The sequence below is a fragment of the Thalia democratica genome, chromosome 6, assembly GCF_965202585.1.
Source record: "Thalia democratica chromosome 6, ktThaDemo2.hap1.1, whole genome shotgun sequence".
Lineage (NCBI taxonomy): Eukaryota > Metazoa > Chordata > Thaliacea > Salpida > Salpidae > Thalia > Thalia democratica.
The window spans coordinates 8,509,231-8,536,018 of record NC_139170.1 but is presented as its reverse complement, the minus strand read 5'-3'; the positions used below and the strand labels follow the sequence as shown (position 1 = coordinate 8,536,018).

At 25.1% G+C, this 26,788-nt stretch overlaps 1 protein-coding gene across 1 annotated transcript; it reads left to right on the top strand.

The window, feature by feature from the left end:
- The first annotated feature begins 1,544 nt into the window (after positions 1–1,544).
- LOC145838696 (CTD nuclear envelope phosphatase 1B-like) lies at positions 1,545–2,664 on the top strand. Its single transcript, XM_082946324.1, has 4 exons — positions 1,545–1,622; positions 1,936–2,047; positions 2,296–2,380; positions 2,604–2,664. Exons 1-4 carry the CDS (start codon positions 1,545–1,547, stop codon positions 2,662–2,664), a joined length of 336 nt encoding a protein of 111 aa, XP_082802450.1.
- Positions 2,665–26,788: the final 24,124 nt, after the last annotated feature.

The following is a 26,788-nucleotide window of genomic DNA, read 5'->3' as shown; positions in this document are numbered from 1 at the left end:
AACTACTTTTATCCATTTTGTTACTCTTTTGATTAACATTATAACTACTTCGTTGTTATATAGTTTTAAAACTCTAATCTTAAATTAGCTAAGTATACAATTGACGAAAGTAGCTGATAAATATACTTTTTTTTTTGAATGTGTGTATCCTTTATATAGTAGATAGTTATTGACTATTGATAAAAAGTTTATGAATAAAAAAAATTTAAAACAAGTTTTAGCATTGTCTCCATAAGAGATCCCTACGTGATGTTGATTATTATTAACCTATGTATTAAGGGTAATTAAATTGGGATATATATTTTTAGATAAGATAAATATATCTAAGATACTTAAAAGTCAACAAAAGTTTATTTACAAATATAAAATAGTCACACGACACACTAACAAAACAACAGTTGAATACAAGTAACAAGAAGTATCTTAAACTAAAGAAAACAAAGCAATTCAGACTTAAACTTAAACATTTTATAATACAACATTTCGAGCTTTACCAAACACCTGATACTGCTACTGCAAGTAAATGCAAGTAAAATTCCGTTTTCTAAGCACTGAAAAAATGTAACTCCTTTAAGTAAACAATATTATTTATTGTTTTAGAAAATTGTTTTAAGAGTTTTAAAAATTGTTTTGGAAAAGGTTGTTTTAAAAATAATGAAAAATGTTTTGGAAAAGCTTTTATTGTTACAAAAAATTCCATTTTTATTCACAAGCTTTAAAATACTAAAATGAAATTTTAGTTTTATTACAGCATCCCTGTTAAAAATTATTTTGATAAAAGTTCATAGGTTAATAAGACAATACTTATATTAGTACAATATGCATATTCTTTAGATACAGACAAGAAGCATGCAGTTCAAAAAAAGAAAAGAACACTTATTTTAGACTTAGATGAAACGCTTATTCACACAAGATATGAAAGACCACCAAAGTTTAGATATTCATACAACACTAATTATGACCCTGACTTTATGTTTAATGTTAGTTTTTTGAACATATATACTAAGGTTACCAAACTTTGTTTTTATTTTTAAGTGTTTAATTTTTTGAACATAAATAAGTTAAACTTAAAATATGCTAATAGTATAATTAGTTAGTTGAAATAGATAATATTACATTTGACTTCAGATTCGAGAAGATGGAAAGCTTAAAGAGTTTAAAGTTTACAAAAGACCTAGGCTTGATTTTTTTCTGAAAAATGTTATAAAAAAATTTTTATTGTACTTTTTACAATTTCAATTTTAAAGTCTTTCTTTATTTATTATTACCGTTTTTTGTATGATGCAGACAGATGATATTAAAAATCTACGATTGTTTTATTAAAAAGATTAAAAAAAAAAGAATTAGCTTATTGTAGAAGTGTTGTAGCTGTTTTCGAATACATAGAATTTTTTGAATCTAACAATGTAAGTTCAATATACCTACACTTATGATAACTTTAACAGGTATAAATTAATTTCATAGAAATTTTTAAAGAAATGTTTATAACGACTAAATAATTTTAGGTAAACGAATGGTTTGATGTTGTTGTGTATACAGCAGGAATGAAAGAATATGCTGATGAGGTGTGTGATAAACTTGACATTATTAAGGAAATTATCAAAAGAAGATTCTATAGACAGGTGTGTGTGAATAGTAAATAATTTTTCAGCAGTTATACTTTTTTTAATTGAAATATATACTTTTGTCGGGGCTTTAAATCGATGTTGTTTAAAGTAAAACAGTTTTTGTTTTACAATTTGTTAAAGTTTGAAAATGTTCTTAAATTAATAAATAAAGGAAACTTAAGTAAGTAATTTTTTAAAAGAAATATACAATTTACAAAAAAGTACTTAAGTTTGTAAATAGAAATAAAATTTATTGTTTTTGTTAAATTTGAAATGATATTTTCTGAGTACACAATGTAGCAGAGTTCAATAACTGTTACTTTTACAGGACTGCAAAATTGAAGATGGTACTTATACTAAAGACCTGAAACTTGTTGATAAAGATCTTTCAAACGTTGTTATACTAGATAATTCTCCGGCAGCTTATAAGTTTTTTGCAGGTAAAAATTAAAAATGTTTTAATTTTTAATTAAGTTACTTGAACAAAAAACAAAAACATACATACAAAACTACTAAAACGGTTATCAAGAATTAAAATACAAACTTTAATTTCAATCTTTTTATAAATTTACATTACCCTAACTTCCTACATAACTTATCATTTTATAATGAAACCCGCCTCATCAATTAAATTAATGTAAACATTTCTTATTGTATAACTTTATGCTAAAAATGCTCCTTTGTACAGAAAATGCAGTTCCAATTAAATCTTGGTATGAAGACAAAAATGATACTTCTCTTGTTCAAGTTCTACTTATGCTTGGTGTTTTAAGGTTAGGTCATTTATTAAACAATTATAAAACTAAATGTATAGCAAACAGCTAAATACATTACAATAAAAATAATCACGCTAATTGACTTAAATCAACAAAAGCTTAAGAACTGCAACCAATCAGTTGTTTTTAAAAAATTCGTATATTTTTTTTAATTAGCTTAAAAGAATCTTCTGAAAATTTCAAAAAAAAAATCAAATTACCAATTTTTTTCAACTAACAGGAATAAAAATATTGACGTAAGAGATTTTATCAAAGTTGACGAAATGAAGCATATGGAGTGACAATAATAGAACAAAAGAGCAATTTATTTCTTTTTAAATTTGACATACAGTAGTTTTATTTAAAACATGTTTATTTACATTTTAGAATAAAGATTGCTAGATTTATATATTTGTAAATAAACTTTGAAAGTTTCTGTGATTTCCCTCTTTTTTGCATTGTTTGAATATTTATCGATGTTTTAATGTCACTGTAAATAAATATTATAATTTACCAAGGTTTATTCAACTTACCAGACTACATAACAAGTAGTATTTTTTGTTACTTTCATAAAAAAATAGTTTAAATTATTAAAAAACAACTTGAGCCAACCTTTATATTATTCTTATAGTATAAATTAAGTAGCGTAAAATTATTATTTCTTTCGATTAATTTTTTCAATTTTTCGAGCTATTAGACTACGAGTATTTTTCTTTCATAAACAACAATAAATTTATTCGAAGTCTTTATGTAGATGATCACGTCTCTAGTAAATAATACAAATTTGTCATTGAAATTTGACGTTTACCCTTTTTTTACTGCTTTTGTGAACTAAAAACCAATGATTGAAACCAGATGTGTCTAAAGTAATGAGTAACATTTTGATTTATACTTTATATGAAATTACAAACGAACGAGCAGCTGCTTTGTCAGGTTTTATTTTTAATCGAAATTATCTACTAATATGTTGTCATTTGTTTTCAAAGCAATGGCGTTATAAGTAAGGCTATCTTAATTTTAGTAGTTGTAAGATATTATGATTTTAGCTCTTGGGTTGTAAAAAATAAATGTTCTATAACAATCAAAGTTCTACAAGCGATTAGTTTTTCTAGTCAGTGAGTGAGATTATTATGAAAATATTTTTTCCTGTACCGTTGTGAAAAATAATCAATTTATTATTTGTTACTCTAACAACAAAGAAATGCTCAAAACATCTTGTTCTAGCACCTGTAGCATGAGTGACCGGTTATCGAGACGTTCACCACAGGTACCTTTTAACGTCTTGTCCAGGACAAGTTAAGTTAAGAAAACAGTCAAAAAATTATATAGTAAAAAGTTTGAATTTATTGATTTGAAAAAATTTTAAAAGCTAAAAATACAACGCAGGAAGAACTTTCGGTTGGTGGGCTGAACATGGCTAGAACATGAAAGTTAAATTCTTTTAATCCGAAAAACATATACTCCGTGAAAAATTTATTTAAACTTGTTTATTTTTTATGTGAAAATATACCAGTACAACTATGATAAGAACAAAATTTTTAATATACATAAATTTATAAAAACTATGTTTGTAAAAGACAGTTTACATTTTTAAAATGCAAACGTTAATATTTATTCATACATATTTATGTTTAAAAAATTATACAATTTTATAATCGAATCAGTATGAAACAAACGTTTGCTCAATCCAATATTTGCTTTTATTGAAAAAAAAAAGTGAAATTATTTAGTTCAACTTTATTGATTTTCTTCCACTAGAATGTCTTAGAATTTGCAAGCATTAAAGATATATGAATTTTCATTCTGCTGTTTATCCATTTTTTATCGTATTTATAAAGTATTTTAAAATACATGCAAAAATAAAACATCTAGGTGATCTTTTTCATTTTTAATCTTTTAATTTTAATAACATGAAAAAATTCCAAAATATTTTATGTGAAAACAGGTCATTTTTGCACGAGGATACACTTTTGCACAATTATTTATCTTATTGTAAATTTAAGTTAGTCAAAACATTTCGCTTAAAGATATTTCTAATAATATAAACTTGATGTAATTAATTACAAACAGTCTTAACGTCTATTTTTTGTAAAAAAATTATATGATTCTTTAAAACTATAAATTTATTTCTAATATTTTTAGACTACTTTGGACTATTTTTGTAATTCAATTATGCACGAAGGGTCAAACATGCAAGAAGGGAATTTTTTGCACGTAAGGTAATTTTTGCACGAATGACAATTTTGCACGGTATTAAAAAAAATGTTGCTATATAAGGTTAAGGGTTAGGGGTAACAGTGGTAGTATAAAAAATATTTTTGAACCTATTTAAAGTTAGTTAAGAAATAAGCCATTAATTATTTAGTGACTAACATTTACACCAAGTGGCATGTATAGTTAAATAGATTTATACTTTTTAAACGTTTTTGTTTTTATTTTGCTTAAAGTAATTAGTAAGTGATTCAAATAGATACCTAGCTAGGTTTTACTGGTTTCAATTTAATGACTCCTAAACAAACTTTATCAAAAATAGGCTTTTATAAGCTACTCAGATAATGCCTGAAACACCTATAATATTTATTCGCTTTACTATTTATCTTAAGTACACTGTGTATTTGTACAAAAAATAAACATACGAAAGCTTTAAAATACAAATGAACTTGAAACTGCGAATACGTGATTAACCGTTTTATTACATAAGTTTTAATTTTTGTGAAATCCAGATAGTGTTTCCGCAAGTGTTTTTTTAATGTTATATAATCTTTAAACTGTCCTATAAAAGACACTTGTTTGTTGAAAAGAAAAGAAACAAATAAAAAAAAAACATTAAAATATTTCAAACATTTTTTTTTCAGGGACTATACTTGTCATGATAAACGATAATCGCAATGATTATAATTGTGGATCATTTTGTTTAGCTTAATAAAACATGTTTTAGGTAAAATTACGCAATTTTTTTCTTGACTTCGAAAGTTCTAACAAAAATACAAAAACCTTTCAAGACAATGAAATTGTTTCAATTCAACTACGTATAAAACTTTGTTTGATTTTTTCACCACCAAAAAATTTGATAGCCGCTTGCAATCTAACTATGCTACAATCTACAAATTATAGACTTCAAATTAAACTTCTAGCGCTTTTAATTTTCGATCATTGCATCAAAATCTCCCACTTTGAAAATATAATTTGTGCTAAATAGTGCCCAAAGAGTTTGAAAATAACTATTTTATTTGATTAGGCGAATTCGCATTGCAAGGTAGTAATGTAAACTAAAAAATAAATAAACATTAAATGTTTCTAAACTATTCAAAGCTTTCACATTTAAAAGATAAATACTTTTATACTCTAAAAGTTTAATTGAAATTAGATTCAGTTTGTCTAGAAACATAACAACTTTTAAAATATAATAAATTTTGAATATATAACTTTATAAAGTTTGTTTTTAACTAAGAATTTTAACAAAATTATATTCTTGTAATTCTATGACTATTTTGTTCATACAATTTTTTCATAAGTTTTACAGTAAAAGTTTCAAACAGTAAATAATATTCTCTAATTTATTTTTTATGTTTGGCAATTTGTATTAGTGTAGTTTTTCAGAAAAATAAAATTTATGAACAACAAACAAAAAGGTTATGTATTTAGTATAGAAGTTTTATAGTCTGAACAAAAACACTAACAAAAAAAAGTTATAAAAACTTATCATTTAATTTAAATATATATGTACTAAAAACTTGGAGTTTATTAAATCCTTCTAGGGACTTTTATGAAAAAAAAAATTGTAGGAAAACTAAATTGTGCTATAATTATAACATCTATTGATTTAGCTGTTTAGTTCTTTTAGTTTTTTTTTAAATAATGCAGTAAAGTCGTTTATAAGTTTTTATTTATGTTGACTTAAAATTAACAAAAAAAAACAAGTTTTTAGTAAACACTCAGGTTTAGTTCTTGAAGAGACTTTTTTTTATCTAAAGTATAAGCTCAATGAACTTTTTTACAGTTTTCTTAAATAAGAATAATAAAAGGTAGTTAGTACAGTTGTTATTTCAAAATTTTAAAACAATAATGTATATCATTTTAAGAATATGTAATTCATTTTAAATTCGAACAACAGAACGTCTAGGTTAAATATATATATTTTTTAATTGACAAGTAGTATCTATAATTGTAGTTTAAGTTTAAATGATAAATTTATATAAAACAATGTCTGGAAACAAAATGCACAAAATTTTAGGTTTATTTCAAATACAGTTAAACTTTCTTCTAAAGTTTTATTTATTAACTTGAGATAAATTAAATTTGGCTATGACTGTTACATTCTTTTTGTATGGTTTGTAAAAAAATTAACAGAAAAACATAAAAATGTTATATTTTAGAGTTATGTTTGTTATAGTTTTTGCTCAGTTGTTATAACATCTTCTTGATAGATTTAATGAATTCATGTTTCACCTTTGACAATGTCTGTCTTTTAACCAACACTAGATTGCCTCGCACAACCATTAATAACAGCTTTCTACAAGTTTTGTTCTTATTAGGAGTTATGAAGCAGAACATGTTTTTAGTTATGGGGTACGTGAAGAATATTTTCAAAATTGCTAAATAAGAATTGCTTAAATGTAGCCCGCAGACTAAACAAGATGCGCATTCTAGCACAAAGTGTTAAAACCACTTTTTTTGAAAACTAACTTTAGCTTATGCCTAATAGCTTAAACTATAGGTATATCATACCTTAACATAGATTAATTTAATTACCATTTAAGATATACATTGTACAGTTACCTCTTGCAAACCTAAGCACATTTTGGCAACAGCAAAACCGTAAGTAAACGAGAGAACGTGAATAAACGAGAAATATCAAATGTACCTACTATTTTAGTTGTTTTCTTTTTATTCATTCGGTTAAACAGAGTCTAAAAACTTTCAAACTTTTGTTAACAAAATAATTTTATTTAAGTTGTACATATGTGCAAAAGGTTTTTGTTTATGAACTTAAATTGTTCATGTTACACAGAGTTTTTTTTTTTAATACTGTTTTCTATGCCCACTTTAGATTAAACTTGTTTTGGGTGGTATTCAAGAAATATATTTCTGTAAGACAAGCTTAATCTTAGATGAGCAAGAAACAAAATAATTAAAAATTGGATATTTTATATAACTAACTAAAACTTTAAATTATAAATTTAGTGAGAAATTGAAGATTGCACCTTGTTTGATTTAAAGGTATTAAGGGAACACCTAAAATATAAAGAGCAAATCAATATGAATTAATAGACAAAAACAAAAAAAATGTTGATAACATTTTATTAAAGATATTTCTCTTGCTAAACTTTTTAAAATATTAACTTTAAATTTTTTTGAAATGTTCTTTTTATTGTTTATGTCGCAAAATCAGTTATCTATTAAGAACTGAAAATACCTAAATTTTGACTATTTTGGTAAAAAAAACTGTTATATCCTGAAACTTGACAAATATTAATAAACATTTAGTTAGAATTAGCATTTAAAAAAATATATACAAAATCTAAAATAATGTTTACCTAACACTTACAATAAAATGACAATATGATTTTATATTTGATATTTTGCGAATTCTAATACAAGAAACTAAAATTTTAGTACCAAACGAGTGCGTAGATTCACGAGAAGTGACTGAAATCGTTTTTATTAAAACTTGTTAAGATTATCATTGAAAGACAGTTTTATCGTCAATTTTCTTGATAAATTCAAGATCGATCAAATATTTATATTAATCCAAGTTTTAAGTCTATACCAAAGGGTTTTTAGAACATTTTTTTAGCAAAACTATAGAGAAAACATCAACGAAAATAAGTGTAGTGGGACAAGATCAAGTTAAGATATTACTTGATATTACTTTTTAAATCATCAAAATACAGGTTTTCGCTAGATAGTTTTATCGGTTGTGACTGAAAAATTTAATAAAAACGAAACCTGGGCTTCAGTCAAAATACTAGAAACAAAAATTATTTAGAATAAAATATTTTTCATATGCCTTAATAGTTTTCTTAATTATTCCACATGTCCTTTAACTTTTTTTAAGTAAACATTTAAGCTTGTTAAACAATTACTATTTAACAACAAGTACTTTAAAAAAAATAAAGTTAGTTTACTTTGTCGGAACTACAGTGGCCTTCAAAAACTTTGTTTAAGAATTTTTGTCTCCAAGGCTATTTTCAATCAATGTTAAACATAAATTTTATTTAGTTGGCAACCACTGATACACAACATTACTTTATGAGTTTTAATTGATTAAAAAACTAAAAATAATTTTAGTTTGATGTAGTTTACCAAAAGCTAAAAAATTTTAAGTGTGTGATAAAAAAGCAAGCTAATTGTCAATGAATTAGTCAACATGCTTTAATTAAGGATTTCAAAAGGTAGAAACTTTCCGTGTAAGTTAGAGACTAAAAACAAACAAAAAATGAGTTTTGAACTTCTATAAGTATAGAGAAGATTTATAAGTACTTGCGAACAGTAAATAGTAAACACTTGTTAGAAAGGATTCAGTCAAGAAGTATATTTATTTTTTTCATATCATTATTTATTAAATGATTTTTTTACTACAAATACATAACTTAACTAAAATTCAATAACTAAGCAAGCAGTTTATAGTTACGTCATAATTTTGTTATTTCTTCCTTACTTGATGTTTAATTAAAAAATTTTCGCGCCTTTAATTAACACTTTTTATTATTCTTTTGCTAGTTTATCCGGCTTTACTAGGTAAGTTACGTACGTTTGAAACAGCTAACATAACTGGTTAAAAAATTATATTAGACAGCAAAGAAAAGAAAACGAGTCCTACTAAATTTTAAGAAAAGCTAAAAGTTTGTAAAATTGCAAAAAAATAAATTGCTTAAAAATGTTATAATAAGACAGTTCAGCATAGGCAAGATTGTAAAGGCAAGTTTTATTGCATCCATTGCATAATATACAAGATGTAGATTATTAGAAAAAAACATATTTCTTCTTTACTTGCCAAAAGCTACTCTGGTCATAAAAAAAAAAAACTTTTTCAACATGGCCTTCTAATCGAGAATGAACTGTACTACTAAAATTTTAGGCATGAGTCTTTGCTTAGACGTTGTATCTTTTTTTTTATATAAATTGTGTTTGTTTTTTAATTTTTTTAAGATTATTTGCTTTTAAAACAAAAACCTGTCCATAAAAATTGTTTCATGCAAATAAGTAGATCTGAATCTTACTAACTTGCAAAACTTTGTAAACAATTCTTTAAAAAATGTTTGATTGCTTTTATTTAAAATTTAAAGGTATTTCGTTTGAAGAAAATAATCATTTATCAAATTTATTTATTTTTAGTATATAACAAATTGATTTCTTTTGTACACATATATCTCTATAAAAGTTATTCTAAATAACGAGAGGTCGATTCCGGTTAAAACACAAATCTTAGCTTAACTTGATTCTTTAGAATGAGGTAGTTATCTACCAAATCCAAAAACATTATTTTGAAATTAGGATTCGCTAGGACCGGCTCTGTTTTTTTTTTATTAGGATCCGACAAGATCTGAACCTCATTTTGACAACAGGATTTTGAAAATAGAGTCCGAATATTTTGATAGTTGAAAGCCTAAATTTATGTTGCTTGTGAATACTTTACAATTTACTAATTATGATCATGTATCTTACAATTACTTTTTAATTTTATTATTAAAAACAGTTTGAACAACACTTTAAACATAATAAATCATTTTTATTGTAAGAATAATTTATTTCAAAAGCAACAAAAAAACAAGCTACATATTTTTAATATTGCTAAGTTTTTAACATTTATATACATGCAAGCAAAATTAACAATTAGCTTGTGTTTTTCTTATTTGTTTTATGTAAAATAAATTAAATATCGACATTTATAAATGCTTTTACCAGAAAACAAGTTACAAACAAAGTTAAAATGTTTTACGTTTAACTTAAGCTTAAACTCCTACTGTTACCTTAAATAAATTAAAACATTAACATTCGCAAGTATTTATAATTATAAAACTGAACTGCAATCGTAAAATATGTCTCTTCACTCTTCAACAAGAAAGAAACTTATCTTGGTTTTTTAAGTTTTGTTGGATAAGCTAAAGGTTTTCGTGGATCTTTTGAAGCAATATTTTTACTCGTACAAGTCAACAGCTTCAGATAACTAGCTTTCAGAATACGCAGAATGTAGTGGTGCAGAAAGATATCAACTTGTAAAGCTAGCAAGATGTGAGTATTTTGTTTCGTTTAAGTTGCACCAGTTAAAAATTTAGCCTCTTAAGTTTCTGCATTCTAATTATTAGTAGCAAAAAAGTATTTAATTTCTGCTTCAAGATCTTCACAAATAGAATCCTGTTGCTTTTTCTTCTGTGTAGCTGTGTTTGGTTTATTAAAACTTATTTTGGTTGTAAAAATGCATTGGTATTAATCATTGCTTTGTTACAACCAAAAAAAGGTTTGAACAATAGAATAATGTGATTAATCAGTTGCTTTTTGTCAGCTGTAATAGTTGAATTAGAATTAAATCTGATGAGATATCCACATAATGCTGGACACTTGACTTTGGCTTTTCCAGTCTCTTTAGCATAACGTAAATTGAGTTCTACCATGTATTCACATATTGAACAAGAATCAAGGCATTTTGTTTTGTTACTGTTATTTCAAAACCTATCTGGAATTTTTTTAGCATTTCACATGCTTAGAAGAATTGTTGAAGTGGAAAACTTACAATAAAGCATATGGATAAAACAGGGTTTTGACGAAAATTTTACAATTATATTGCCAATTTAATGATGCATTGTCTCGTAAAAATAAATGTGAACAACATTCTCTGTAATTGTTCATTTACTATGAATACTTTGATATAATTACAAATATTTTGACTAGTGTGATCAAATCTATATTTTCCGGCATTGCAAAACAAGATGTTTTTAGTTAAAATTTTTGTTCAGCTATTTCGCTATTAAAGAAATATATAGTACATTTTTCCCTAGTTTTTCCACACATGACTTGTAAATAACAAAAATGAATCACGTGACAACTCATTAGATATTTACAGCTTCAGACTATCATAAGCTTCCTGAAGCATGGTTTCGTTACAGTACTTAGTACTTTGAATAATGTATCTCGGCTTTATTTCAGATTTTTTCTTAAGAGTTATAACTTTATTTTTTTTTCTAGTGACGCTATTTGAGATTTTTTTTTAACTCTCGCTGTGTTCAGTTTTAAAATGCTTGTGCATGGAGGAGGTTATTATAGGGTAGCATTATCACAAAAAAGTGTTCCAACACTAACATTTAGAAATATTAGGCTCAAGTCCATAAACAAGTATACCTCCTCTATATGCAGATCGTCTTCTACATAGGAAAGAAATTGGGACAAATTTTTCGAAGAATTGTTGTATTTTAGTGCCATATTTGATCATTTGCATGAATGTATACCGTGTTGAAAGTCAAACACAAAGAGTAATTTTAAACTTCAAGACATGGGTTCGAACAATGGTTTTTAGCTTAGATAAGATACTAATAAAAAAAAACCGAAGTTAAACACACGTGGCCGCCATTGAAAAAATAGCTTTATTGAAATGATATTAACTTACATTCGTTTTAATTTTTTGCTTTTTTATAACTTTGAATGTTTTACGTTCTATTCAACTTTAAGTTTGATATTGCTACAATCAATTTTAAATATTTTTTAACTTTTAGCTAACAATTGAATATGGTTCAATAAGCTTAGGGTTATCTACCAGATACGAATCTTTTTTTTCCAATTATGATAGATCTTTTTGAATCCAAATACAATATATTTATTAAGTATCTGGCCGGAGACGGATTCAAGTATTATTTTGAAGTTAGGATTCAGCTGGATCCTAATCTGAATTTTAAGATCCATAAGATTAATAGAATAAGATAAACATGTTAAAGTTATACCTTTTAAAGCGGCCTTGAGTAAACGTCAGAGTTAGTCATAAATCTTGAGCATATCTACTTTTAAGTTAGCTGGAATTGCATTTTTATCATGAACTATAAACATGGTTTTTGTTTGCTTTGAGTAGTATATAATAAAATCTATAGATCAATTTAAAAAATAAAAAACATATCAATTTTTTTTAAAAACATAGTTAAAATTTGTTCATTAGTCTAAATTTACGAGGAGAATTTTCTTAAACTACTTTGAAATACGTCACTGAACGGTTGTTTTATATTTGTTTAAAATTTTGCATTTTTTCTCACGACGAAACTCTAAAATTTTATATTAATTTCGATTTCATAATATCAAAATATATACAGATAAAACAAAATATTATATTTTTATAATGAATTTTTACACTATTTCAATAAAATGTTTAACAAAAAATAATCTTTTTTATATATAAAATTCTAGAAAAACATAATTGCAATTTATCTCAGGTTTAAATACATTAAGGTTTTATGATTTGACATTGTAAAAATATATTATTGTAAAACTTACGAAGACTAAAATAACTTCATGTTCTACATTTTAAAACATATTTAATGCAAGTTCATTTGTAATTAATGGAAACCTATACCCCTGATGTGTAGTATACTTTATAACAACTAAGTTTTTATGATCTTCAAAAAATAAACACTACAGTCAATTTTGTTTGCTTAATCTAGTCAGGAAGAAATTTAAGTGCATCTGTAATACTTTTGCTTAAAATTAACTATGTTAAAATTATGAAAAAAATCACAGTTGTACAATTGCATACATGTTTATTAAGCAGGAAGAATTTACACTTTTATTCACTGCAAATATATAAAGAATTAGTACGTATACTAAGATAATTATTAAAAAGTATCAAAGTTATTGGCTTGAAAAACTAACAACATATATTTATATGCATTGAATTGCTAAGAAAATAAGATAAGCCGTAATATAATTTTTTAAGGTTTTTTTACAGCGATTTAAACTAACTGCTATAAGTAAACTAAAATAAAACCTTAAAAAGGCTTTTAACCTTAGAATCTTGTAAGTATTCATTTGAAACACTAAAATACGAACAAAAACTTCCAAGACACACTTCCATTTTAATCTTTTGTAATTTCTTCAAGAACCTTCTGAGTAGCATGTAGTGCAGATATCAGATTGTCTGACATGATGAGTTGTTTTGCACGAACAGTCCATTCAGGTCCCATTGCTTGGCTTATTCTGTCAACTGCCTGTAACAAGACGCTCTCAACCGACCTGTATAATTAAATGAACTAAAAGAAAGTTTCAATACTTTTTTGAAACAAGTTAATTAGCTGTATTTTTCTACGTAAATTATAATTGGTTTTTTAATACTTGTAAACTATTTATCTTAAAAATGTCTCAACAGACCTGTGTTTTATTATATATAAATCCTTATAAAGATCTTTGACATAAATTTACTTTTAACCTGAGTGTTTTGTAAGTCTTGAAAAAAATCAACTAAAATCATCAACTTGTCTACAAAAGTTTATAAAATCAAAAGAAAGCTAAAATTTTATATCTTAATAATAAAAAACGTTCTCTTAATCGACCTCAAATTCCAAAAATATATAGATGAAGGTGACTGATATAATTACGCATCATAACGTTTAGTCAAAGCGTTTTGTAGTTTTTATACAAAATATACTTCAAAACTTTATACTATTTCATTAATTTTATGTAACTAATTAAAAAAAATGCAGATTTTGTTTTATTTACTGCAAAAAACACTCACCTGTACGGCCTGCCAAATTCTCTCACCAGATCTTGGTTACCTTCTAGGTTGAACGCCTGTACCATTTGGCTAACCAGAATGGTTATAGGGGTCCACTGAGGTTCATGATACGCTTGGTTCATTTTGTTTTATATCTCGTTTGTAATTTGTTAATTATCTGATAATTAAGAAAATAATTTAATATAGCTTTTTTCTAATTAAAAAGCTAGGTGTTTATTAATCATAAGCGTGATGAGCGTGAGTGGATCTAATTATGTTTAGAGCACAAAGCATTATCTACATTAAACCCGATAAAATTGAGTATTGCTTTTACCAGGGCAATGTCATTAATGACATAGGCTGTATGCTGCTAATTGAACTAATTTAAATATAAATTATACTTCTCTTTAGTCTTCTTTTAGAGTTTTATTACGCTTCACTCCTGGTACAAAGCATTAGCTTCAGTACAACATTAATTATTAGTAAAACATATGGTAGAAGAATAAAGAAGTTTGTGAATATTGTGAATTAAATATTTCTATGGAAAGTTAAAAACTTAATTGTTTATGTTACTTAAACATCAGTCTTTCAAAAGTTAAATTGCAATTGGTCAGTAATTTTGTTATATAAGTAAAATGGTCTCTCAATACCTTATCTTAAAAAATAAAACAAATGAAACACTATTAATGTATATTTCATTTTAATGTTAAACATCCATTAATTATACTTGTTTTTGGTTTTTAAATGTAAAAGTTATGTAAAATTTTGTTAATAATAATTAACATTTGTACAGTTTACAAAAAAAAAATACTTAAACTATTATAATCTATTTTTAGACAATATACAATTTGATAGAAAAATGTTTTTTTTTAGAATAATATTTAAAACTAGGCAATAAAATAAAATGAAAAACTTAGTTAGGTATTTTCAAAAGTTTGCAAAATCTCAGAAGAAAATCCTAAATACGTGGCTTTACGCTAGCAATTCATACAGCTTAAAATCAGCTGAAATTAACTGAAACTTGAAAGCAGTTACAAAAATTTTCTTTTAAATGATAGTTAGATTAAACAGTTCAGGAACTGATTTTGATATAAAGATAAAACCAAAAAAGAATATGAAAAAACAAAGTTACATTCAAACAGTTGGTGAACGAAAATCTATTGAATTTTCTGTTTAATTGTATAGTACAAAATACATTTCTGAACACTAATTTACTGGTCTATAACAATAAAATGTAAAAAAACTATAAATATCATTACTTGGTTATCTTTTTACCTCGAAAATAAACAAAACCACGTAAGGCTATTCAACAAATAAATAAAATAAAGTATATTTTTGTTTGCATTAAAAATTTGAATATAAAATTGATGCATATAGTACTGCTTTTTTTTTGAAATTTTTAAACTATTTTTAATTTAAGTGTTTTGTTTGTTTTGTTTATGATGCAACGTTTGTCATGTAAACATGAAAAGCCCTCGAGCGTAAAAAATTATGTTACTTAACTGTTATTTGATACTTTGAGAAGTCATAAACTCTAATTGAACTTTTAAAAACTTTTACCAGCGTGGATAAGTTGTTTGACCCTGAATAATACTTTCTTATAACATCAACAAACAAGCCAATATTGATGATCTATCGTATAATACTATTTATTTTATACTTTTTAAGAAATATGCTAAAAATTTTTTGTTATAACTTTTAAACTTTGTTTTTACTTTTATTTTATAAAATAACAACGATAGTCTAGATAAGTCATAATTTTTGTATGACACTGTTTTAACTAAACTAGACGATTTTTGAACTTAGCAATTATATTGTTTAATTATAATAAAAATAGTATTTTAAGTTTTTAATTTTAATGAAAGCGATAAACTCTGAAGGAATATAGTAATATTATAGCATCTAAACCAGCGTTTCCCAAAGTGGGCGATATCGCCCCCCTGGGGGCGATTTTAGTAAATTGGGGGGCGATAATTAGTAAGGGGGCGAAAGGGTGGGCGATAACTAGTAAGGGGGCGAAAAGGGGGCGATTTTAAAATTTTGGGCTGTCATAAAATTTTTACTTTTTATATTGTTATTTTATTAATTTTAGCTTGCTATTAAATATTTGATCCCGAGGTAAAACTTAAACATATTTTTTTTTTTTTGTTTATGTAAAATATAGAGAAAAAAATCAAGTACTTATGGCTCCTACTTTCATGTTAATTACATATATTTTCTTCTTAACAATTACATAGATAATAGACGATCGGAATCCCTCTTACCATTTTATAACCTGACATATATGTTATTTGTGATCATAAATGGTTTGTAAAAATCTATGTTATATGTTATTAAACTTCTAGGTAAACTGGCAACCCTGTTTTTTTTATTTTTATTGGAAATATCATGAGGTGATAGTTATATCACCTCTTGATATTTCCAATTGTTTTTTGAAAAGTCACTAAGTTAGACTAAAAAATAAATAATTTACCTATAAACCTGGAATTTGACAATTTAGGCAAAAAAAAACCTAAAAAGATCTGGAATTTTTAACAATTTCAACATATTAAGTAGTAAAATTTCGATTTGACACAAAAAAGCTATCATATAGATAAAAATATGGATCCCTTCGAGGCATATCTTTTTGAAGTAAACGACTTACAGGAAACCTTCTCAGACTTACAAACTGACCTTGAATTAAAAGTAGATTTTTCCAAAGAACGATATGAAAGCTTTTGGACTCAACAAAAACTAAGCCAAAAGTATCCAATTATTTGAGAGGAATTTAGATTGTTGTTTATAGTTTTTCCTTCTAGCTATGTTGTTGAGAAAGCTTTCAGTTTAGTTATCAACATCTTGAGCAAAAGATCTAATCTAGATATTTGTAAATAGACTTTATTTTACTGATTAAGAATCAGATTAGAAAAAACTTGCGAGCAGTCATGAATCTCATCCTTCACATTATATTAGACTAATTTTAGTATCAGACATTATTTTATAAAAGTGTTTTTAATTTATTCGATTATTTAAAATATTTCTTATTTAACCTGGTTTGTATTGTATTTAAGTAGTCTTTTTATAATAAAAAATTTATTAAGTTATTTGTTCTACAACAGGTTTTCATAACGCCTAATAAATATAATATTAATTACGGTAGACTTCCTTTGAGTTCGCACATTTTACTTAAAAAAAGTGCAAATTTATATTTTCTTAAGTTTAACTTAAATAAAGTCTATTACTAACTAAGTATTAATAAAACAAAAATACATAATATTTAATAGCTTATATAGATCTATTTTTTTAATGAATGTTTGTTTTATGTTTTAGTTGATTTTTATGTTTATGCATAACGTTATTGCATATAAGATATTTAAATTTATTATTTAAAACTAAAAATGGCAACAATTTTTGAGTTTGCACTTTTTGATTTTGTTCAAAGTGCAAACTCAAGCGGAAGTCTACTGTATTTATTAAATGGTTTATGTTATAAATCTGATAATGATTTTATTTTGACCTGGTTAATTTTGTAGTATATATTTGTCGTTTTATATTACACTAAAAGTTTTTATAGCATAGTAATTAAAGTATTTGTTTGAAAGAAATTTATTTGAAATATTTTTGTTATTACTTGTTAAATCTGTATGAATAAAAAAATCTTGATAACCATTAAAGTTTTTATTTCAAAAATTTTTTTTTGGTTTTAAAAGAGTATAGATTTGAGGTCTCTGTTTGAATTGATTTTAAATTTATCATTTGAAAGATTCTTATACTCAATTTTATTTTTTAACTTGATTTATTATTGTTAAAAGATCTATATATTAAGGAATTTTGAACTATTAATACAACTGTTTTTTGTTTTATCTTAATTTTTAATATATTATCAAATAAATTGTGTTGTTTATTTTAATAGTTCAACACTAGCTTTTAATTTTTCACTATTTTCTTCTGGTAAACTATTATAGGCTAATAACTAGATAAAAAAAAATTAAACAGTTTTAAATAAGCCATCAAAAAGACTGTTACAGTTACAAAACAAAATTTTAACTTTATTAAAAGATTTTTTTAATCGATTACTTTCTGTTCATAGAATTAACTGCAAAAATTTTGATTTTATTTTTTAGAATTTAATTAAGAAAAAAGATTTTTTTAAAATTAAGGTTTAGTTTCCTAAAGGTTATTTCAAGTCAAATACTATTTAATAGTATTCTACTACAAAACATATAGTTTAATAAGTTTAAAATTAAGTTTTTAACTTTACAACTAACTTGCTTATAATATATCTTAGCATTGAAATTATTAATTTTACTGCATTATTGAAGCTGTTGATAAAACCACTTTTCATGTGAGATAATCTACCAGTCGGTCAAACATCCTCAAACTAGATCAGAAATTATATTTTAATATGTATTTTATTATGTGTAAAATAACTGTTCATTCTTTTATAGCTTTTTAATCTCTGGTATAGTAATTTTAGAATATGCCTATCTTTAAATAATTTAAGTATTTTGTGCGGCTTAAATAAGTTACTTAGTATTAACTTCTAAATGTCCGAAATTCGTAATATGAGAGATTGTTATAATGTCAGGTTTAAGTTAAGATTTCAGATGGGTAATGTACGGTTAAGATCCAGTCAAATTTCGACCCGCTAAATATTTTGAAAACTACTTGTGCAAAATAAACAAAATTTAGTCTTTTGATACTTAATATTTTGAAATGCACTTTCAATTTGGTTTTCAGTTCACAATAGTATTTCCTAGATCACAATAATACTAAATAATTTTACTACAATTTTGCTCGAGTTTTTTAATTTTCATATATGTTATTTTTTTAAACTATGCAGCCCGCAATTACATTTTTTTAACGAGTTGAAACTAGAAAAAATTTTTAGTAAATATGAATTGCTAACTACAAAAGTTGTCCACCACTACCCTAAAAGTTTCATTAGTTTCAAAACAATTCATATCTAAACAGGATTGATTACAGATTACACAAGGCTTTTTAATAATTAAGTATTTTAATACACTTTACTGGGCTTATAAGAAAACAAATGTAACTTATTTTCTCAAGCCCTGTAAACTACTTTAAACACAGCCCAAAAGAGCGTGCATAAGAAGTACCAGTCTAAGTTACATTTTAAATACAACTTTTCAGACTAAAAAGTTTGTACTCAAAAGAAAAAATACTTTGTAAAATCGTGGGGGGCGATTATTTTTTAAATTTCTGAAAAGGGGGCGATTTAGAAAATGAGTTTGGGAAACCCTGATCTAAACTTAGTTTTATATAAATTATTTGCTGTTTGTTTTGAATTTTAAACCATAGTATTATTAAACTGCACTATACGACAACCATAAATATTCTGCAGAGTCTATGAAAAGTATCATCTATGAATAGCTTTTTATCATAGCTCACCAGGTGGACAGATAAATGAGTAACCCTTGTCTGATTCTAAACAATATTATTTTAGTACTATCGCATATAAGACTACCTTTTGTTTGATCAACAAAGTTTATTTTGTATTATTAATTTTATTTTATATTTATATTATTATGAAGTAAGTATTTTACTTAGAGATCTTATAATTTTAGTTGCTCTACTTTTAACAAACGTAAGTTTTGGTAGTAAAATTCTTATACAGTCCAGTTTTTTAGTTGGTGAAGAAAGCAAATCATTTTGCTGTTTAATCCGTCCAACTAACTAAATATGTTGCCAGCACCTAGTTTGGTGCATATAAACTTGCTTTAACTTATATCCCATCAAGTTAAGACTAGATAAAAAAAATGAATATATTCTTTTTTTGAACATAAGTCTTTTAAGAAATAACTCACTTTTATTTAACTTTTATTCAAAACTTTATGTGAAACAAATGAATTATTTTAAATTGTGTTTGCACGTATACGTTTTTATTACTTTTATGTACGAATTTTTATATTAAAAAACAGCCTAACTGGAATGCAAAATCGTAAATACTTTGAATACTTGAACTAGAGACTAATTTAAGTTTATGAACTTTCTTACATGCAACTTGCGCTTAAAGTTAAAAAGACAATGAAATAGAACAGAAAAATAAAACAAAGTTTGAGCTTTAAGTTACTTAAATAACAAAAAGAGACGACCAAACATAAAGTCGAAAAACTTTGTTATAAATGCTATCAATGCGATAAAAGCTTTCAATCGTATAATTTTTAGTGAAAGACTTAAGAAAATAAACTATTTGAGCAATTAAAGCAACTAGAATGATTTTATTTTCTGTATAAAAGCTTGATCAGTATCTTAAGCTTGAATATATTTAAGCTCTGTTAGCTACTTTTGTTACCGTATAACAGGGACGTAGCTAGCTCAAAAAAGTTATGAGTCTGCAAGAATTAAAACATCTGAATGAACTCGTGATAACGTCCTAGCAGGAACACAGCAATTTAAACTTCCTCTAATGTTATTAAATTTAATTTGAAAAAATGCAGTTATGTTAATACATTAAAAATGGAATGTTGAGGTACGACTGATAATTGTATACAAGGCAATTTAATTTGCTCCACACCCCCTATGACTCTTTATGTCTTGCCACTTGTGTAAACCAAGAAAACATTCATTAAACGGTAGGAATTTTTATAGGTAGTTTTAAATATTGGGTACTTTAAATTGCAGCAAATTTTCAAAAAAAAAGTACCAAATATTTTGATGACATCATTAACTTTACTTTGGGTAGTTTTGAAGCTTAAACTTGTAATAAAACAAAATTGCTGTCTAAGCCTATTACAAATTCACTTTTTTAATTTTCTAAAATATGAAATTAATCATATCTGAAATAAAACAATAGAATAATACTAAACATTTCCAATGTTAACAAAATTATAGAAATATTTTTTGTTAACATAAAGTTACAGTTTTAAATTCAAACACAAATTAAAAAAATTATTTTCAAAATTTTTCTTTTATAGTTTATTGATAAATTTAATTCATAAAAAAAGTTTGAACTAATTATACACGAGTTATGTACTTCAATAAAAGCTACCTTTTTATAGTTTGAAATAAAGTTAACAGGGTGGCCATCAAACCTAAATGCTTGTTGTATAAGCTTGTAGTAAATTGCTTTGGTTGCAGATATAGATACACAATTTATTCATATATATTTCTTTCAACAACAGACGTAGCTAGGTAGGTTTCTGCAAATCTACAGAAACGTATACCTATGTGCGAAAAAACTTGCTTTTATTTCAGCTTGAAAAGACTCTGCTGTCTTATCTTTTAGTATTCATCTATGCTTAATTTTGCACTCCTGAGATATAGTTTTGACATATATGTAATCTTTAGCATTTTTAGTGTCGTAAAAAAATTGAATGAATTAAATAGATCCAAATTTTAACATTTAGGGCGTTAAAGCTTTATTTTGTCAAAAAGCTGCAATTCAAAATTGATTCCAAAGGAAGCTGTAGCTTCATAAATCAAAATCATGCAATTTTATGTAACAAAAATTTGCATAACTTGTTGTTACTATTGACTACGTTAAATGTTTGATTTTCAAAACAGTATAAGTGTTTTTTAGTTAAATTGTGATTTTTTATACTTATTTTTAAAGAAGGGTACGACTTTTTAACTTCTTATGGGTAGTTTTAAGTATTGGGTACTTTTAATTGCCTCAATTTTGCAAAAAAAAATAGTAGCCAAAATTTTGATGATGTCAATAACTTTACTTTGGGTAGTTATTAAGGTTAAACTTTGTAAAAAAAAATAAATTTGCTGTCTAGGCCTATGATAAATTCACTTTGTTTATTTTTCTAAATATAAAAACAATTGTATCTGAAATAAAACAATACTAAACATTTCACTGTGTTAACAAAATTAAGGAAATATAATTTTCAACCTTGATATCTTTTGTGTATGTTACAATTTTAAATTCAACCACAAATCAAGCTATTGACTTTGAAAATTTGTTTTTAATAGTTTATTGATGACTTTAAGTTATCATATTTTTTTTTAATTTCATTATTTTACATGTAGAAGTAGTTTAAAAACTACAGATTTTTTGATGATTTTTTTTTAAATACTAGATTTTTTCAAATTTTTTTATTTCAAAAGTTCAAGTTTTTTCCAGTTTTTGTTTAAACTGTCAAGTTCCTGGATTCCAGGTGTTTTGGCAACCCTGCTCAAATTTTAAGGAAGTATTCCTTTCAATATTTAAAAAATAGTAAAAGATGACAATAAAAAACCTACTGTACTGTCCTATTTTAATGTTTTTTATCAAGAATTTGTTTTGATATAAAAAATCTGTATAAAGATACTTGTAGTTTAGATTAAATTTCCTTAAGTAACATCAACTTGTAATAAAAGTGATCTACACCCTCCCTGTACCCAAGGTGGCTCCTAAAGTTTTTTTGAAACTTCTTTCAATTTTTCAAAATTTAATAAATTTTTTTAAACTCAAGTCTTATTTACTTTTCCAGACAAAATAAGTGATAAGAATTTCAAGTCATTCTAGGATTTTATATAACATTCCAAGATTCCCATACATTTAGGACCTTTATAATTGTGCAGAGTGTTAAACATAGTACACACATCCTTTTGGTTGTAGTTATCATATACCTATTCATCGGGAACCTTTCAATTCCAACCCGCGCACAATTCCCATCCGATCAATTTAAACTCAAATCAAATCCCACCCGATTGTTTCCCACCCAAATCAAATCCCACCCGATCAAATTCAACCCGAGTCAAATCCAACCCGAATCAAATTCCACCCGAGCATTTCCAATCTGAATCAAATCTCACCCGATCATTTCCCTTCTGCACAATTCCCACCCGATCAAATCCAACCCGAATCAAACTCCACCCGAATCAAATCCCACCCAAATCAAATCCCACCCGAATCAATTCCCATCCACATGATTCCTACCCAGTTAATTCACACTAAATTATCAAACCCGATTATATTTATTTTATACAAATAAAAAATTTTAATACGTTTGGAACACACATAAAAATTTCAGAATTTGTATTTTTAAAAATTATTTGAAATATGAAATTGGTAAGGTAAAAACGATTTTTTATAAGCTGAAATTGTTACTATTGCTTATTTTGTCATGTTTTTAGTTTAATGTCATTTTAGTTTGTTGATAACTACGATAATTAAATAATTACGACTTGCGAGCAACAGAAAATTGGTCTGTTACTTGTAAAATGCTATCATTTTTACTAAAGTTTAATCAAGATCTGGTTTAAATAATAATTAAGTTTTTAGTATCGGAACCATTATCTATCATGGTAACTAAATTATGACAAATTAATTTTTTTGTACGTATTTGAACAATTGACATTGACACTTAATTATATTTTAGTTTTTGTAATTAATTAAAACAACAAAATAATATATAGTACTGTATAACATAATTTGATAAGAACTTTTGAAATTGAAAATGCTTATTTTATTAAACTCTAGACCTAAATTACTTTTGTTCGTTGATTTTTAAATTTTTTAAGTAATTACGGCCGGCAAGGAAAACTGGCCTATATTTTGTAAAATGCTTTTACGGCTAATACAATTTAGTCCAAATCAGGTTCAAAGCAAATTCAAGTTTTTTTAGTATCCAAATTAGTTTTTATAACAAAGTATTCTACGGTAACTTATTTATGTCCAATTACAACCTTTGTAACGATAACTTTTGTAACTACTGTGAAAATTAGTATTGCATGACTTAATTTTTTTAAGTGCAATTTTTAAACTTATTTTGTTTTAATCAGCTGAATGTTTAATAACTTTTGTTTAAAACGATACTTCCTAAGTTTAATTTAACACCAATTGATGCCCGCTGCGCGAATAGCTTGTTATAGAAAAATTGGTCTTTTAAAAAAATTATTTGTTATTCAAAAAAGTTCTTATTCGGTTGTTATTCAAATTTTTTCTTTAAGTATCAGCTTTTAAACCAACTAAATTAATTGTGTACTATATCTACCTAAAAATGAGCTTAATTTTATTTTAACTACGAAGTTTTTTTTTTTCTAAAACATATGTTTTATTATTTATGTGAAAATAGTTGAATTAAAAAAAAATTTAAACAACAAACAAAACTTACTGTTACACAAAGACTGATGATAATGTTTAAAATAGTACAGGGTAAAAAACATTTGTCTTACTGCTTAATTTAAAATCAATATAATCTAAAATATGTTTAAATTCATATTTATCAATTGTACTTTATGCTATTTTTAAACAACTCCTGAAAAATAATATAATTAGTATCTACCGCTATAAGACTTTTAAAAATTGATTTTTTTATTCGTATGTTAAAAGCACTTTCAATAAATTTATCTTCATTAAGAGTATAGTATGAGAATTAAACAAAAATTTATAATTATAAACATTATTATCCTATTTCATAAATTAACGTTGAAATGAATCGTTTACTTTTCACCCTTTTAGATTGAAACTTTTATCACACGATTCACATTTTAAGTTATTTTGTCTGTGTGTGGTTCGGAAAAGGTGTTTCAAATGAAACTTCCGAGCAAAATTTTTATTACAAACATAACATTGTAAGTCTTTAGTACCAAAATGTACCAGGGGCTTAGTGTGGGGAGGGACACTGGCGCATGCGTGTCACTTAAAAAAAAAAGAAAAAAAAAAGAATTTTTTATTTTTTTTTTAATTAATTAGTTTTACTGCTCAATTTGTTCTTCTTAATGTAGTATTTATAAGTTAAACGAATTTTTGAACACCACATACAAATTGCCGGGTTCCGGTGCGTAGAGATACTTGTGTACCGATTTTGATGAAAATATCCATTCAGAAACATTTTTTAACTATATAAACTTCATAAGAATTTAGACTCAAAAAGCGCAAAGTTATTGTAGTGCACCGCAGAAGTATAACAGTTATGATTAGTTTTTTTAGAAGAAAAAATGCTAATATTTTGTAAACAAACTATTAAACTAAACCTATGTTATGGTGTTAGTAATTCAAGAATAAATATTTTTTAATAAAGATAGTAAAATATAACTACTAATAAATTAAAATTAACTAATAAAAAATTTGATAAAATTAACAATATAATTTAAAAGTTACAAATAAGTAAAAAACGTTTATATATAAAAAAAATAAAATAAATAATAAAAAACAGTTCATACTCTTATTACGGTCTTAACTCCACCATACAAAAAGTTTTATTTAAATTTCAGTAAGCTTGAAATTTTCAGTAAAAGTAGTTTCTTATAAACTAAATTAATAAACCAATCATAGACTGTTATTCTATCAACCATTAACCAATTTATCAATTTTTGCAGCAAATTATTCTAAAGTCTGTTCAGTCATATCATAAGTTAATTTAAGCAATTTATAGAAACAGATTTTTTTCGAATAATTTTTAACCGAAAACACAAGTTTGGTTTGTTTTATACTTAATTAATTAATAATATTAATTATAATAAATAATAATTAAGAAATTAAATAAAGTTGTGTTCGAAATGTAAATTAGTCTGGTAATTCTTATGAACGCACTTTTGGGCTTTGTTCAAAGTAATTTACAGGGCAAAAGTAATTTAAAGTTATTTTCTTATAAGCCTAGTAGAGTGTACAAAAAAACTTAATTATTAAAAAGCCTTGTGTAATCTGTTATCGGTTCCGTTTAAATATGAATTGTTTTGAAACTAATGAAACCTTTAGGTTAGTAGTGGACAACTTTTGTAGTCAGCAAGTCATATTTACTAAAAATACTTTCTAGTGTCGACTTTTTAAAAAATGTACGTGCTTATAAACTTAAAAAAGTTACATATAAGAAAATTATAAAACTCGAACAAAATTGTAATAAAATGAATTAGTATCATTGTGATCTAGGAAGTAATATTGTGAACTGAAAACCAAATTGAAAACGTATTTCAAGATATTAAGTATCAAAAAATTGAATTTTGTTTGTTTTGCACAAATAATTTTCAAGTTACTTTGTGGGCCGAAATTTGATTTGGTCTGGACCGTACGTTACCTATCTAAAATTTTAACTAAACTTGAAATTACAATAATCTCTCGTATAACGAATTCTGGACGTTTAGAAATTAATACTAAGAAACTTATTTAGTGCACAATATTTTTAAATTATTTTATAAATAGACATTTTATATGTTTTGGTTTTTAGAAAACAAATAAAGAGATCTCAAAAACTGAAGGAGAAATAAAGAATTCATTTTTTCAAGAATTTATTTTACAAACTAAGTTTCGGTCAAAGACCTCGTCAGTGCTTAAATAAATATAAAGATATGTAACAGTCATGGTAAATAGCATTTAAACAAATAGATTAAATAAAAAACATTTTTTTTCTTAAAAATTTACTTAAAAAACCTAAACAAGTTAAGTTTAAATATTAAGGTTGAATTCGTGGTAGAGTTTAAATTTTAATTAAGTTTAAAAAATCGAAAAACAAAATAAATAATAATAAAATATAAAAGTCTGTATTTAGCTTTTTATTTTCTTCTAATTGATTCTCAAAGTAAACATTGCTTAAATAAATTGTTATTAACAGTGTTAAGTGAGCTTAAGTGAAGATGCATTTTAATCAAATTAATTATCATTGTAACTTTACTATTGAAAATAAAGTATTTTTGTAGTTATAATAGTTATGAAAACTTGAAATTTTGCTTGTATAATTTTTATAAAAAAAATAAGTTTCAAGAAAATAATAGATACTCAAAGATTTATTAAGAGCTTGCATACTCTAAAATTACAATGCCAGAGATTAAAAATTACTAGATAAGAATGAATAGTTTATTTTACACAT

Excerpts from the sequence above, each read along its gene's own strand:
- LOC145838696 (XM_082946324.1), top strand. The coding sequence starts at position 1,545 with ATGAAAGAATATGCTGATGAGGTGTGTGATAAACTTGACATTATTAAG. Across the intron at positions 1,623-1,935 it reads AAAGAAGATTCTATAGACAG|GACTGCAAAATTGAAGATGG; the intron begins GTGTGTGTGAAT and ends TTACTTTTACAG. Across the intron at positions 2,048-2,295 it reads AGCTTATAAGTTTTTTGCAG|AAAATGCAGTTCCAATTAAA; the intron begins GTAAAAATTAAA and ends TCCTTTGTACAG.